Below are 17,070 nucleotides of genomic sequence, written 5' to 3'. Positions count from 1 at the left end.
TTAATATCTACATGACTTTGAGCAAGTTATTTCTCTGTTCTTCACATTCCTCATCTGTAAAATGAGGATAGTAGCAAACCTGTCTCATGGGATAATTGAGATACAGAAAATAGATGTAAGGGTGTGTGTGTGTGTAATAGTACCTGGTACATAAGAGATCCCATGTAAGCCTTGGCTATTACAAATGATATTCCCTTCTGTATGATTCTTACATCTCTTGCTCAAGTCCTCCCCCTAGTTCTTGGGTCCCATCAGTTACAAAGTCCTGTCTATCCTTTCATTGGCATTCCTAGTTTCACCACCATAGTTTAAGGTAAACTGGAACACAGGAAATTTAAGATATGCATAATAGGGAATATAAGAAAAGTTTGTGGCATTTTTTTTAAAGAAATCTCCATGGGTTAGCCAATTTCTAATATTGTTTCTAGATCCTTTAAAATAGAGGGCAGTACAATAATATGAGGTGGTGATAATAGACTTTGTAGTCAAAGGTCTGGGCTTAAATCCTGACCAGTTCTAAAGTAAGAGACATTGAACAAGTTAAAAGAATTTGTCTGAGCTTCAGAGCATTTATCTGTAAACATAGAAGAATAAGCATCTCAGAGAATTGTGATGATCAAATGTAAATTATAAACTGCTACATAAAGGTTTAGTAGTAAGGATGATGGTTTTAGATGTTTACAATTTGTTGCTGGAAACCTAGGAATGGTTGAAATGACTCATCAATTTTGTTTTATTTTTTTTAATAGTAACTTTTAAAAAAATTTTTTTAATTTTTTTTTTTTTTTTTTGAGAGAGAGAAAGAGAGTGAGCAGGGGAGGGGCAGTGGGAGAGGGAGACACAATCCAGAGCAGGCTCTAGGCTCTGAGCTGTCAGCACAGAACCTGATGCAGGGCTCAAACTCACAAAACCTGAGATCATGACCTGAGCTGAAGTCGCATGCTTAACCAACTGAGCCACCCAGTTCAGCCGCCCCTGAAATGACTCATAAATTTGTAACTCCAGCCTACACCTCTCCTTTGGGCTCCATACACTTATGTCCAATTGCCTACCTGATGTCTCCTCTTGGGTATCTCAAATATCTTGCGTGCCCCCTTCAATCTGTTCTGTACAGAGCAGCATGAGTATTCTTTTGGAAATAAGAATGAAATCGTATGCTCCTACTTGAAACCCTTTTGCTTCCCATTCCATTCATACTCCTAATCATGGTCAGAACACCCGGTTTGATCTAGCCCTTGCTATATCTCCAAACTTATGTTCTTCATTTTTTACTTTTCCCATAACACTCCCCACCTAGAAACTGCCTTTAGTTCCTTGCTAATCTCTCTCTGTTCTCAGGCTTTGGCACATGCTGTGCCCTTGCTTGGACTACCCTCCTACCTTTTCTCGTGGCTGGCTCCTCCTCAGTCTTCATGTCTCAAAAATCTAACTACCCTATTTAAGTAGGTCTCCTATGTCTCACCTCCTCCCTCCCCCACAGAGTACCCACAGTTACTGTCTATTGTTGTGCCCACTCTTTCCTCAATGATACTTATTAAGTTACATGTATGTTTGACTTTTGTTTTTAACTAACAACTCCACCACTACATGGTACTATGAACTATGTGCTTTCTCCACCACTGAATTTGGAGCATCTATTTCAGTACCTGAGGTGAATGAATAAACAGATGAATGAATAAATGAGATAAAAGGAATAACATGCTAGTAATAAGTTTTTAGGATCTTCTTTATATCCTAGATTATGACGGCAGGCAGATTATAATGTTGTGAGGAACTAGCCTTAGGGGCACCTGGGTGGCTCAGTCAGTTAAGCGTCAGACTCTTGATTTCAGCTCAGGTCACAATTTCACGGTTTGTGAGATTGAGACCCACGTCAGGCTCTGTGCTGACAGCATGGAGCCTGCTTAGGATTCTCTCTTTGTCCTTCTCTCTCTGCCCCTCCCCTGCACATGCACGCTCTCTCTCCCTCTCAAAAATAAATAAAAATAAATAAAAAAAAAATTAGCCTTCATAATGTTAATAATGTGTTTTAAAGTACAAAGGGGAGATAAACTGAAATCAAGTAATGAAATTGATAACAACTCTTAATGACCAAAAATGTGGAGAAAGAGTTCAAGAATGCACTCAAGATGTCTTAAAGGGGTTTGCTGTCCAACTGCTCAATCACCTAAGGATCTCGTTAAAATAAAACTTCCAATTTGGTTAGTCTGGGATGGGGCCTGAGATTCTGCACTTCTAACTAGCCTCCAGGAATGCTGCAAATTCCAGGACCACACTTTGACAAACAAGGCACTGTAAAGTAGGGGAGGGGAATTTCAACAGAGCATGGTTGGCAGGCAGGAAGGAATAGAGAAAAATATTAGGTTGGGATATATGCAATACTATTTTTTTTGTAGGTCCAAAACTGTTGGATGTTGGCAATTAAAAAAAATAAAATAAAAATCCACTCAGTAAAATGGGAAACAATTATAAATAATTTATCCACCTTCTGACAAACATTTTATACCTTACTTAAATGAGAATGTAAATGAAATAGCATATGGACGTAGTACTGACCTGGGATGGCCGCCATGAGTACTTGCCAGAAGAATGTGTGGGTGCGGGTGTGGGCATGTGCACAGCGTTTGAAAAAGACTGTGACTGGAATCACAACCAGCCACTTAAAACATGCTATAATTGTATGATTTTTACAAATATGAAAGTCTTCATGAACTGTTCTTGTGGAAAAAAAACTTACTGCCACCTGGTGGATTTGACTTAAGATCTTATTAAAAGGGAAATCTATCTTTTTAATTCAGGTATCTTAAATACTACTAATACTTCTTCTATTAATTTTAACTTAAAGAAAATAGATAAATATGTATTTACCAAACAAAAAAAGATTTAGGAGGACTTTTGGCATTTGGTTTTAACTGGAGATACGATAATGTTCATATTTATATGCATTACATAGTGTTAAAATTACATTTTAACTTTATAATATGGCTTTTCATTCACACAACTATTATCCTAATTAAAAATGTATCCATGAATTTGTTAAAGAGAATTGCAGCAGTTGGGTCAGTATAGGTAATTATTTCTGTTACATGTGTGCACAATGTTACAAAAAAAAAACATGCACACACACACACAAAAAACCCATTGTGTGCAACCCTCAACTTTCCCTCCCTTCATCCCAAGATGTATGTTTTTTCAAAAGCCCTTCTGAGCTACCTCAGAAGAAAGGGATCTCCCTGATCCTTTGCAAAATTAGATCATTTGATTTTATTCTACCTGTTAACCCAATTCAAATCTGTATTTAACTTTCCTCCCACTTCCTCATTCTCTGAGCCTCTATGATTCCTACTTCCTCCACCCCCAAGAGCAGCAGACTCTTTTCTTGACTCCGTGTTAAACTGTCTCAATTCTTACCAATTTATTTTTGTAATTTAATCATTCAAACTTAGCCTAGATTGTCTCACAAACATCAGTGAACATCCACAATCAGAATGATGGGTCCTTAATACAAAGTAGAATAATAAAATCTGTCATTGAACATTGTATTCTGAATTTACCACTCTTTTCTCTGAAAATGCTGTTTATTATTAAGCCAAGATAAAACATCCTGTAAGTCTTCTGCAATGTCCTAATATTATATATTTTTCCATGATGAATTCTTCTGTGATTACTATTAAAACATAGGCAAGTCTCACATATATTTTTCTCATTTCTCCTCATTTAGAAACTTTACTTATCATCTGATAAGTAAAGTTCTACTGATTCTATCATCTATCAGTGAGAGTACTTAGTAATTTTCTAACTTTGTAACAGAACTATTAAAAACAATAATCATGAGTGGAGATGTTTCTTATGTACTTTTCAGAATCCTTAAGTAGCGTTTTTTTATTGAGTGGTTAATTTTTTTTTAATTTTTTTTTTTAGTGTTTATTTATTTTTGAGAGAGAGAGACAGACAGACAGAGGGCAAGCAAGGGAGGGGCAGAGAGAGGAGACACAGAATTGGAAGCCGGCTCCAGGATCTGAGCTGTCAGCACAGAGCCCGATGTGAGGCTTGAACCCACAAACTGTGAGATCATGGCCTAAGCTGGAGTCAGACACTTAACCGACTAAGCCATTCAGGAGCCCAAGTGGTTAATTTTTTTAACAGCTAAGAGATCTCAAAGAAAAAGTATATAGTCACAAATTTAAGTATTTTCACTCAAGGCCCCTAAGTAATAAACTTTAAAATCTCTCAATGTAGGGGTGCCTGGCTGGCTTAGTAGAGCATGTGACTCTTGATATCAAGGTCTGAGTTCAAGCCCCACACTGGGTGTAGAGCCTACTTAAAAAGTATTTAATAATAAATATTTAAAAATAAAAATAAAAGCTATTGATGTAATTGAAATGAAATTTAAGGTCATCTTTCATTATTTTTATTCATAGGCCTCTTTGGGGGTAAGCAACACAGAGGACTTGTGGGTCAAAAAAAGGATAAACCACAGGGTCCAGTACAAATTCTGGTTTTGTTGGAGGCAATGAATTCTGAAATACCTGAAAGTTTTTGAAATGATATATAAGCTATAATTCTAATATAAAAATAAAACAAATCTATAAATTTTCTGATCTCTATAAAGGCATTGACAAAACAGTACATAAATACTTTGAAGCTATTTATTAAATATTTCTATTTGGTATCATCATTATCACTGCTTGAACTATTAGTGTCATCATAAAGAGAAGTGTTTCTAATTGAAGATACCATCACATCTACAATGCCTTTTTTGGGGTTTTCTTCTAAATCAGTCTGTATCGCTCCAACTTCTGCTAGTTTCCATTCAAGTTCTGCAATAAATAACCCATCATTAAATCAGATAAAAATCTTGGAAAATAAAAAGAATTTCTCATCTATATGAAACAGTAGTTGATGCTAATAAAAAATTAATGTGTATATTTAGATATATTTAGAACTGAGTGACTGTGAAAGGACTACAATATCAAAATACACATTGGATACAGCAAAGTTATACTTAAAGGGAGAAATTACGGCTAAGATGTTTATTTTAAATTGACTTAAAATAAGTGGCTTAAAATTTTAAATCAAGAAGCTAGGCAAAGAACAATAAAGTAACCCCCTCCCCCCCCAAAAAAAACTGAAAGAGGAATATAATGAAGACTTTAGCAAAAGTAGAAAAAATCAGTATACGTGACCAACAAAACCAAAAGCTGGTTCTTTGAAGAAACTAATAGACATACCTCAGGCAAAAATGACCACAAAAGGGAAAAAAATAAATTCATATAAAGAATTTACATGGGACATAGTCAGGGTAAAGATTCTAATATGGCTACGAGACTATGAAAAACTTATGCCAACACATTTGAAAACTTTAATGGAAATTTTGAATAAAAATATGAATACCAAAAATATATCTGAGAGAAACCAAAAGAATTTAACTGATAGCCAAAAACCCCAATCCCTGAAAATTCATCATTTTGTTAAATTTATTCCTAAGTACTGTATAGACGAACAGAATATTTATGAAGCAAATTATAAAACACACTCTTGAGGAAAATTATAAAATATGTTACAAAATGTGATATATATATCTGTGAGGAAAATTACAAAAACCATAAAGGACCAAAATAAATGATGAGATCTATCTCATTCATGGGTAGGAACATTCACTGTTATTGGATATCAAGTCTCCCAACAATCTATAAATATGATTCTAATAATCAACAGAATTTTTCACATAAGTTGACTAATTCCAACATCTACATGAAATTTTGAAAAAGACTTGCCCTACTAGAGACAACTAGGTTGTTATAAAGCTATAGTAATAAACACAGTGCTGTGTTGAGACAAATAGTAGAGGTATATTAGAGACTTCAGAAATACATTGAAGCATTTTGGGAACCATGAAAAATGACATTAGGAAACATTAAAAATCAGTGGAGAAAACACCTCACATATATTAGAATGGTACTATGCAAAACACACACACACACACACACACACACACACACAGAAAACAGATGTTGGCAAGGATGTGGACGAATTGGAACGCCTCTGCCCTGTTGGTGGCAGTGTAAGATGGGGCAGCCACTGTGCAAAACACTATGCTATTTCTCAAAAACTTAAAATAGAATTACTATACAATCCAGCAATTCAACTTCTGAATAAATACCCAAAAGAATTGAAGGCAGGGACTAGAACAGATTATTTTTGTACATTTACATTCATAGCAGCATGATTCACAATGGCCAAAGAGTAGAAGCAACCCAAGTGCCCATGGACAGATGAATGGATAAACAAAATGTGGTCTAAACATAAAATGGAATATTATTCAGCCTTAAAAAGGAAGGAAATTCTGACAAATCCTGTAATATGAATGAACCTTAAGGACATTATGCTAAGTGAAATAAGCCAGTCACAAAGGGACAAATACTGTATCATTCATTTATATGAGGTACTGAGAGTAGCCAAATTCATAGAATCAGAAAGTGGACGGTGGTTGCCAAGACTAGAGGAAAAGGGAAATGGAGGGGGCTTTTGTTCAGTGGGTATAGAGTTGCAGTTATGCAAGATAAAAAGTTCTAGAGATGGATGATGGTAATGGTTGCACAACAGTGTGAATGTACTTAATGACACTGAACTATATACCTAAAAATGGCTAAATAAATAAGTCCTGGGGATGTAATGTATAGCATAGTAACTACAATTAATAATACTGTATTGTATATTTTAAAAATTGTTAAGATAAATGGATACATTTCATGTTATGTGCATTTTACAACAATTTTTTAAAAATGTTTATACGCACACACAAAAAAAACCCAAAAAACAAAAAAAACACAGATGAGATAACATACTACTCATGATAGTGATTGCCTCCAGGGAGACAGGGAGGAGAATGGGACTAGGAATGAAAATCTAGGTAACTTCAACTATATCTATAATGTTTATTTGAGCAACAAAGAAACAACTCAAGCAAACATGAATAAATGTTCACATTTGTTATTTTTGGCAGTAATTGATTACATGAATGTTTACTATATTATTGTTTGTACTCTTATGTATTAATTTCTTTTATTTTTTTTAACATTTATTTATTTTTGAGAGATAGCACAAGGAGGGAGACACAGAATCCAAAGCATGGCTCCAGACTCTGAGTGTCAGCGCAGAGCCCGATGCAGGGCTCAAACTCACAAACTGTGAGATCATGACCTGAGCCGAAGTTGGTGGCCCAACCAACTGAGCCACCCAGGTGCCCCAGTATTAATTTCTTTCAAATTAAAGGGATGAGGTCCAATGACTTTAACATGATGGTGTGAGAAAAAGATTTTAATAAAATAGAATTAAAGCAGTTCTAAGAAATGACTAGATCAAAGATATGGCCTTAGAAGTAGGTTAGGAAGTGGGTGCCTGGGTGGCTCAGTCGGTTAAGCATCGGACTTTGGCTCAGGTCATGATCTCATGATCTGTGAGCTGCAGCCCTGCATCAGGTTCTCAGGGCCTGGAGCCTGTTTCAGATTCTGTGTCTCCCTCTTTCTCTGCCCCTCTCCTGCTCATGCTCTGTCTCTCTCTCAAAAAAATAAAACATTTTTTAAAAGTAGGTTAGGAAATAAAAATTCTTAAAGAAGGTAAAATTATAAAGTATTGTGCTGTGTACAATTGAAAAGAAAATAAAGGGAATTGATTAACAAAATTGGATAGTATGTGGATAAGTGAAAAATACATTAAGAAAATACGCTACAGAAATTTCGTAGAGAAGAGGAAGACAAGATTATGAATTGGTCCAAAATCACACAATGAGCAAAATGGAAATCTAGGAAAACCACAAAGGAATAGGGCATGGAAGGAAGAATAAAGAATGGTGGGGTATTTTGGGTATAGGGAAGGAGTATGAGACAAAGAATAAAGGCACAAATGAGTAAGGTATGTCTGTGGTAGTGACTGAAGACCAGCCTGGCTGGAACAGAAACTAGAAAGCACTGGAGAAATATAGCTGGATAGGTCGGCTGAAATGCTCAAGCAGAAGATTTTGTATTTTTAACTGATTTGACACAAGGAACTATTTAAGGATTTAAGCAAGTGGATGTTATAACGAGTATTATTGAGGAAATTATTGAGTATTATTGAGGAAAATTAATCTGGAGACATAGAAGAAGACACCAGAAGCTAGAGGAAAAAAACCTTATGTTTTGTGAAAATAAACTTTCATGTTACTTGTTAATTTGTGGAAGTTTTCACCTGTTTTTAATAAACATTTTAAAAATAATATCATTACCTTCCAGCTTGAGATTTATCCCTCCACATTCTATAATTCCAATGAATTTGCCTTCTATCTGACCGTTTTTATAAACAAAAATTGTTGGTAAACAATTGTCATGGTAGTGTTGAATACAACTATTCACGATGGCTTTAACAAATTTAGTTTCTGGAAACTTTCTTGCTAGAAGACTAAGATGCTGGTTAACCAACAAACACATTGGGATGCTAAAAAGAAAAATAATACACAATATCTTTAAAAACAGACTACTTATCTCAATCTAATGAAGTAAGTGAAACATCTTCATGACAAAAATATAGCTTTGGATATTCTTTTAATGTAACAGCATATCAACTTTTATTCTCTACTATTACCTTTAATGAGTATGAACCAACTGCAAAGTCCTCCCATATTAATTACAAACACAATTACAGCCTGGGAGTGAAGCTTGCTGCCATGGGAATTTGATGCCTAACTAAGGCTAACCACATGTGACTTAGCATCAATTTAATCAAGCCAGTTCCTACTTTATAGGACCCAGGGGGGAAAAAAAAGCACACTTCTAGGGAATCCTTGGCAATTCTAAGTTTAAACAAGAAGTTCCAACTCTTTTGACCGCCTTAGGCTTATTTCCACAAGAGATTATCACATCCAAACTGTCTTATCTCAAACTTCCTTGAATTTCTTGACTCGAACATACTTCACCCACACTTTTCTTTGACATCCCACTCCATGCAGCATCCTGTTCCCTATTATCCAGAACTATTCCCTATCAGATATTTAAGGGGCACCTGGCTGGCTCAGTCAGAAGATCATGCGACTCTTAATCTTGGGGTTGTGAGTTGAAGCCCCACCTTGGGTATAGAGATTACTAAAAATAAATAAATTTTCCAAAAACATTGATTGGAACTGTAACCAGAACCTACAATTCTTCTAGCTCTATCACCTCACTCCCATTATACCCACTCTTCAGTCTCTTTTCTCTATCACTCACAGCTTTATCAAACTGTTTCAGAGTTACTCCTTTACTTTATCCCATACGCCTTCCATTTCCTGTGGGACCTTTCTCTGCTTGTTATTCTGCTCTCTTTTTTCCTGTTTTTTTTTTTTCAGTCTTCTCCACTTTCTTTTTTTTTTTTTCTTCTTAATCTATTTTGAGAGAGAGAAAGAGAGAGAGAGAGTTGGAGAGGGGCAGAGAGAGGAAGAGAGAGAGAATCCCAAGCAGGCTCTGTACTGTCAGCGCAGAGCCCATCTCAGGGTTCAAACTCATGAACTGAGATCATGACCTGAGCCGAAACCAAGAGTTGGACGCTTAACCTACTGAGCCACCCAGGCGCCCCCAGTGTTCTCCACTTTCTATAAATATATTCAAGTTACTAATTTTTTTTTAGACTTCCTTACAACTCTGTCTTCTTCAGATAGCTATTCTCTCTCCTTTTCATAGTCCAAATAAAAAAGAAAATAATCCCTATGCCCTGTTCACTTCCTTTCTTGAAAGGGTCTCCTTTTTTGGCTTTTGTGATAACACTTTCTATTAATTTCCTTTTTACTTCTTTGACTTCCTTCTTCTGTCTATGCCTCAAATGTAGGTATTCTTCCTGGACCCTCTTCTCATACTAGACACATTCACTGTACAATCTTATCCATTCTGATAGCACTGATGAACTGCATCTCCCCTCCTCTTTCAAAGAAAAAAAAACCTGCTATATATGTATATATTATACATTTCTTCTGTATTTTCTCAGTTTAGCACTCAAGCCAAAAGCCTCTTTTCTCTACAACATCTAACCAGTAATCAAGTCAGGTTGCTTCTACCTCCTTATACCTATCCTCTCCTCTTTCTCTCCATTACTTTATTCCTTTCCTTTCTTATCTGAGCTGCATCAGATTGTCCTAAATAGTCTGTTTCCAGGCTTGGTTCCCAAAATTCATCCTTGACCCTGCTGACAATGTGAGCTCAGCATGAAAATCTCATCATGTAACAACTGCCCTTCCCTCTAGCTTACCTCCATGGCTCCTCACTGCCTTTAGAATAAAGTCTGGGCTCCTCCGTGTAGCTTTCAAGGTTCTTAGTGGTCTCCCCAGCATTCTGCTTTGCCTCCTACCATTACTTAAATCCCTCCAAAGTAAGATACTGTATCTTATTTCTGTATCCTTCTTCAAGCTGTGCCTCTATCTAATACACCCCATTCATCCTGTTTACTTCCTCCTTGGGGAATCTTATTTTTTGAGGCCAAGACCAAGAGTTACACACTCTATAGAAAGTTCCACACGTCCCTCTTTGCAAGGATAAATCTTACTACTCCCTCTTCAGTACTTTTATTCTACTATGTATAGAATTCAATTCTAGCACGTAGACCTTATTATTATGTTTAATTGTCTTTCTCTACTATATTGAAATTTCTTTAATGACAGACAGATGTCTTACATGCCTTTTGCATCTCCAGCATCTACAAAATCCTCAGACATCCTCTTAATACTAGACAATGTTGTATATCAATTTATAGAGCAAGAAACAAAGCTAAGAAAAACAAATTAAATGTATTGTACATTTAATTTACATTTCAGAATATATAACATCATTCATTTTGATAATTACAACCTGCTACAAATCTAGATCCTGCTTTATTTTAGTGGGTGGCCTACTTTAATATTAGAAAAGTATGTACTGCCTAACTTAATTATCAGTTTTCCACACAAAGCAAGAACATAAATTGACTTTATAAGTTTCAGTTTTTCTCAAATAGGTGAAATGCACCCACTAAATTAGATATCTAATTCAAAGGGATTTTTATCATTCCTGTCAGAATGAGAGCTGAGTCGATATAGCAGACTTATGGGGTATGTGATATGAATGGTAGAAGGCAGGTGGACATTGATGGTGATAGTGAAAAGTGTGGAATTAGAAAAGTATGGTGTTGGGGCGCCTGGGTGGCTCAGTCGGTTAAGCGTCCGACTTCGGCTCAGGTTACGATCTCACGGTCCCTGAGTTCGAGCCCCGCGTCGGGCTCTGGGCTGATGGCTCAGAGCCTGGAGCCTGCTTCCGATTCTGTGTCTCCCTCTCTCTCTGCCCCTCCCCCATTCATGCTCTGTCTCTCTCTGTCTCAAAAATAAATAAAAACGTTACAAAAAAAAAAAAAAAAAGAAAAGTATGGTGTCATAGATTATGGTGCAGGGAGAAAGTGCTTGTCTGAAGACAATTCTGACAGCAAATGGTAAGGGAATAAATTTGGTGTTGGAATTCAAGGGCCAGAATTTAACCCCAGAAGAGCTATAAAATATAAGGGAGACCTCTGACATTAGCACATGAATTAAGGGCCTTTTTATGGTCTTCACATTTTAAAATATGTGTTTGGCATAGGAATGATATAGAAGCCCAAAATTATAATTTGGGCACAGGTGTAAGATTGGATAAAATCAGAATCAAGGTTGACCAAGCAGCTCAGCTACTAGGCTTACTGGCCCAGGGTGAGTTAGCTTCCCCTAAGGGGACACTAAGCAAGCTGAGCCTTCACTTCGATGAAGAGTTGGCCCAGTTCCATAAATTTAATAGCAAAAAGACATTAAAATTATAGAACTTAGGAACCCAGTTAAAAAACAAGCTCTTATGTTCCTATAAAATTTATAGAAGGTAGCTAGAAATACAAATATGTTTAACAGTTATATTCCACTTCACAAGATGAAATTATGAGTAAACCCATTAAGTTAAAAACTAGACTTTTCAAAGGACTATTTGTAATATAAATAATTTTTTTCTGTTTTATAAATTTTATTATAGGGGCACCTGGGTGGCTCAGGTCATGATCTCACGGCTGTGAGATTGAGTTCCACATCAGACTCTGTGCTGGGCATGGGGCCTGCTTTTGGGATTCTCTCTCTCCCTCTCTCTGTGCTCCTCCCCTACTCATGTGCTTGCTCTCTCCCTCTCTCTCTCAAATAAAAATAAAATATAGAGAGGTTAATTGGATTATAGATTAATTTTCTTAAAATGTATGTTCTATAGCAACACATGAATACATTTTCTTAGTGTCAAGAAAAAAAATATTTTATGTAACTATCTTAGATTGAGTGCCCTCTGAGGCCACAAACACTTAAAATATTATTTTAAGGGGCGCCTGGGTGGTTCAGTCAGTTGAGTGCTAGACTTCGGCTCAGGTCATGGTCTCACAGTTCGTGGGTTCAAGCCCTGCGTCAGGCTCTGTGCTGACAGCCTGGAGCCAGCTTCAGATTCTGTGTCTCCCTCTCCCTCTCTTCCCCTTCTCAGCTCGCTCTCTCTCTCTCTCTCAAAAATAAATAAATGTTACAAAATTTTTTTTAATATTATTTTAATAAGATGCTTATCCTTTGAGTCCATCAAAGTTATATGATAGTTTGAAACAGCCTAGCTGAAACTATAACACATCAATCTCTTGCATGAATTTTTGAAAATTATTTGTGAAATTTAATTAATGTATCCAGAAATAACTGTTAAAGTAAATAATTTTATGCCATGGTATGGGCATTCAGAACCAACATCTATTCTGGGTCTCAGAAAAGATATTTAGTAAGCTATTTGTATATAACACTTCTCACGCACAGATCCCATTATTGTAAATGTCCATGTTTCTCATATTTATGTGTGAAAAATCAAAATCAGATAAGTAGTACAAAATCAGATAATGCGAAAGATTCTTTTTAAGGCCTTAAACTACTCAAAAATTAATTACCAAGCATTTTAGTTACAATAACAGTCATGTCTTCTTTTATGGAGCCTGGTGTCCTCTTAAAATTCGTGTGAGGAACTGGTGAGCTGGTAAACAGCAGGGCCCTAATCTGCATAAATTGCTCTGTACAGAGTTTCTCTGAGGACCTGGAGAAACAAATCTTTTATTCAGAGAATGGATGAAAACAATGAGGGCAATTGGCATCACCTATGTTCCTGGACTGGCTTGGCACCCAGGCAGAGTTGCTGGGACCTAACTCTAGAGAGATTTGTGGAACTCTGGGAGCTTGCAGGATCTCTGTGACACAGAGTTGGGGAATGGGCCACTCTACCCAATTATCATATACCAGGCTGGTAAGGCCTGGGGACACTTGGGTTAAACTTAGTACAAGTAGGCACTATAAATTAACTGCTTGGGGAGTAGAGGTGAGTACGAGGGAATTGTTCTATTGAAAGAGACTTCAGGGGCGCCTGGGTGGCTCAGTCGGTTAGGCGGCTGACTTCAGCTCAGGTCATGATCTCGCGGTCCGTGAGTTCTAGCCCCACGTCGGGTTCTGTGCTGACAGCTCAGAGCCTGGAGCCTGCTTTGGATTCTGTGTCTCCCTCTCTCTGACCCTCCCCTGTTCATGCTCTGTCTCTCCCTGTCTCAAAAATAAAATAAAACGTTAAAAAAAATTTTTTTTAAAGAGACTTCAGAGACATGATATATCCAAATGTACTGCCTGATCCTTAACTGGATCCTTTGTCAATTATTATTAATTTTGGAATTATAACTAATTTTGTTAGGTGAGAAAACAGTATTGTGGTCATATAGAGAAATGCCCTTATATTTTGAAGATGCATGCTGAAGTACTCAGGAGTAAAGCTTCACGCTGTGTGTAATTTAGTTTGAAATGATCCTGCAGATAGGTACACAGGCACATACCCACATACAGACAAAAAGATACAAAAATGGCAAAATGTTCATTTTCAAATCTACCTGGCTGGCATTTAGGGTATTCATTTTATCATTCTTTCTACTTTTCAGCATGTTTGAAATTTTCTGTAATAAGCTAACAAAAAAATAACTGCCAGAGAATGTCATTTTTCTTTTTCTTTCTTTCTTTCTTTCTTTCTTTCTTTCTTTCTTTCTTTCTTTCTTTTTTCTTTTTCTGAGAGAAAGTGTGCATGCATGGAGGAGGGGCAGAGAGAGAGGGAGAGAGAGAGAATCTTAAGCAGGCTCCATGCTCAATGTGGAGCTGGACGGGGGGGTGCTTGACATGGGACTCAATCCCATGACCATGAGATCATGAATTGAACCAAAATCAAGAGTTGGATGCTTAACTGACTGAGCCACCCAGATGCCCCTCTTTTTTTTCTTTTTAATTCATTTACTTATTTAAATAGTTTCCATACCCACTGTGGGACTCAAACTCACAACTCCGGAGATCAAGAGTTACATGTTCTTCCCACTGAGCCAGCCAGGTGCCCTGAAAGAGTGTTATTCTTTTAAGAAGTGCCACAAATTCTTTATTTTTTTTTTTCAACGTTTATTTATTTTTGGGACAGAGAGAGACAGCATGAACGGGGGAGGGTCAGAGAGAGAGGGAGACACAGAATCAGAAACAGGCTCCAGGCTCTGAGCCATCAGCCCAGAGCCCGACGCGGGGCTCGAACTCACGGACCGTGAGATCGTGACCTGGCTGAAGTCGGACGCTTAACCGACTGCGCCACCCAGGCGCCCCAAGAAGTGCCACAAATTCTTTAAATGAGACATGAAAACATACTAAAATATCTAATTTAATCCCTGAGGCCAATTACTCCATTTGTATATTAAGTACACATTAAAAAGGAAGCCACAAGGCCCAAGGTGGAGTCACTTGCCCCCAAGACAGCAAACAAATACTTATTGCAGTTTCGACCTCTCCAGAAGTGGAATTTAATCAATCTGGAATTTTCTGGTTAATACCAAATGAGGTAATCTGTTACATGGGCTCTCCATTCCCCAAAGGAAGATGAGGTGATCCATCTAATAAGAACACCCCTGTATTCCCCCTAAGAGAAACAATCCTTCCTTTTCTTTTACTAATAACTTCCTGTCCACCCTCCTTCCTATAAAAGCCTTCCATTTTGTACAACTCTTTGGAGCTCCCCTCTACATTTGTTCTAGATAGGATGCTGCCTGATTCATTAATTGTTTAATGAAGTCAATTAGATCTTCAATTTTACTTGATTTTTACTTGAATTTTGTTTTTTAACATTATGTGTATATATATATATACATACATACATATATATATATATATACACATACATATATATGTATATATACATATGTATAATTTTTCTTTTCTTGAGTGGTCTTTGTCATATGCCTTATAAAGCCTCAAAACCAGACATAAATATCTTAAAACATTAGTATACTAACATTTTACAGAAATACTATAGTAATTACCTTGATCTGTATAAATGAATTATAACTGACACATCTTTTTCTGCATTTGTGACTTCATTCACATATTGATTTCCAGAAATTTCTCTTAATTCCCCAAATTTTTGTTTTATCTTAAGAGCTTTCCATTCCTGTAACCGCTTTTCTCTAATTAAAAAAATAAAATGAAATTACATAAGAAAATTGTTATAGTCTTCAGGTCATTCCTATACACAGAAACAATTTAGGGCGATGAATGTCATGCTAGTACATATCAAACACTTTAAAGAATGTTAGAATAACTATTAATGCTCTTATAATTCCAATTCCTCTTTTCATATGGGTATTTGTATTATGAATATTACAAAGAGGAGTTAGCTATTGACTTTTAAATTTATTTTTATTTAAGGCTAGGTCTTAATCATAGCTATAGAGGGCATTGAGCCAACAAATTCTCATACATACACAGGTTAAATACTAAGGAAGCATATACTTAATAATAATAGCTAACATTTACTGAGTGCTTACTATGTTGCCAGGCACTGTTTTAAGTGCACTACATTAACTAATTTAACTTTATCAAGTTAGTACTATTCTCACCCTGTTTACATGCTCTTAACTATCATGCTGAGCTGAACTTCGGTCCAAAGCCTTTGCGAACATGTGTAATTACTTGTTATAACTTTATTGCAGGTAAAGAGGTGGTAGAGAAGGGTGATCACTCTAAGACTAAACTGGGTTTAAATGCCAACTCCTACTTATGAGCAGCATAAGCTCAGGCAAGTTATTTAATCACTCTAAGCTTCAGTTTTGCAACTGCAAATGGGAATAATATTAATACTTATTTACACAGGATTGTTGGGGATTAAATGAGATAACATATGTAGATTTCTTAGAGTATTCAATAAATACCCATAGAGGACCTTGAAACTAGTTATTCACCCATAGAGGACCTTGAAACTTTGTTTAAAAACTTTCTCAAAATTTGCATGTTTTGATTTAGTTGTGGAACACTTGGATCCAGAGTTTCCAACACACCTACAAGTTTCTTAAAGGTTACTGATTCCATACCTCTAAGTTATCTGGGAGTACACACTCCTTTCTTTCTCTGTGTATCAACTAGATTTTCTTATTTTCTGTATAATGAAAAAAAAATTTTTTTAAGTAATCTCCATGTCCAACATGGAGCTTGAACTCACAACTCCAAGATCAAGAGTCACATCCTGTACTGATTGAGCCCACCAGGCCCTTTATTTTCTTATTTTCTGTATTGATGCTCTGGCATCTGCGACCTTGCTGATCCTGGAGAGACTGCCTCTCCCAGGGCTAGGTAATTTCTAAAGATAGCAAATACTCACTGCAGAGCACATTTCTTAAAAGCAAACCAACTAATTCAGAGCCCAATCCTTCAACCACCTCCTTTATTGGCCTGAGGCACTATTCCTATTCTCTAATCTTTCCTGGCCCAGGAATCAGACAACTAGAGGCAGCCTCTACAGCCCAGAGCCTGCCAAAATTATTCAACTAGCCAATCCTACATCTGCTCACCCTGCTTAGTTTACCTTTCCCACAGAAATCCCAATGAAGAGTTATGTCCATACTATCCCCTCACTCCTTCTGCCTCTTAACCAACTCTGATGCTTCCCTGTATGGCCCTGCATTGTAGGGCATGCCCACTACTCTTGAGAACTGAGTAATAAACTATCTTCA

General features: G+C 36.7%; 1 protein-coding gene and 1 long non-coding RNA gene across 3 annotated transcripts in view; one reads left to right on the top strand and one right to left on the bottom strand.

The window, feature by feature from the left end:
- The window catches only part of LOC121035492 (uncharacterized), a 54,764-nt gene that overhangs the window by 2,597 nt on the left and 35,097 nt on the right, over positions 1-17,070 (top strand). The gene's annotated exons all lie outside the window — the stretch shown is intronic.
- PDCL2 (phosducin like 2) overlaps positions 4,632-17,070 on the bottom strand; it is a 36,144-nt gene continuing 23,705 nt past the window's right edge. The window contains exons 4-6 of one of the 2 annotated variants that reach the window (XM_040483198.1): positions 15,385-15,528; positions 8,267-8,475; positions 4,632-4,820 (exon numbers count right to left, since the gene is read on the bottom strand). In XM_040483198.1, the coding sequence (XP_040339132.1) occupies positions 4,663-4,820; positions 8,267-8,475; positions 15,385-15,528 (511 nt within the window). In that variant the 3' untranslated portion in view covers positions 4,632-4,662. The remainder of the gene's footprint in view (positions 4,821-8,266; positions 8,476-15,384; positions 15,529-17,070) is intronic. The other variant, XM_040483205.1, reaches the window with a different exon arrangement.

The sequence above is a fragment of the Herpailurus yagouaroundi genome, unplaced genomic scaffold, assembly GCF_014898765.1.
Source record: "Herpailurus yagouaroundi ecotype Mexico unplaced genomic scaffold, PumYag 28, whole genome shotgun sequence".
Taxonomy (NCBI): domain Eukaryota; kingdom Metazoa; phylum Chordata; class Mammalia; order Carnivora; family Felidae; genus Herpailurus; species Herpailurus yagouaroundi.
The sequence above is the reverse complement of the archived record's forward strand: the minus strand, read 5'-3'. Positions and strand labels throughout refer to the sequence as shown.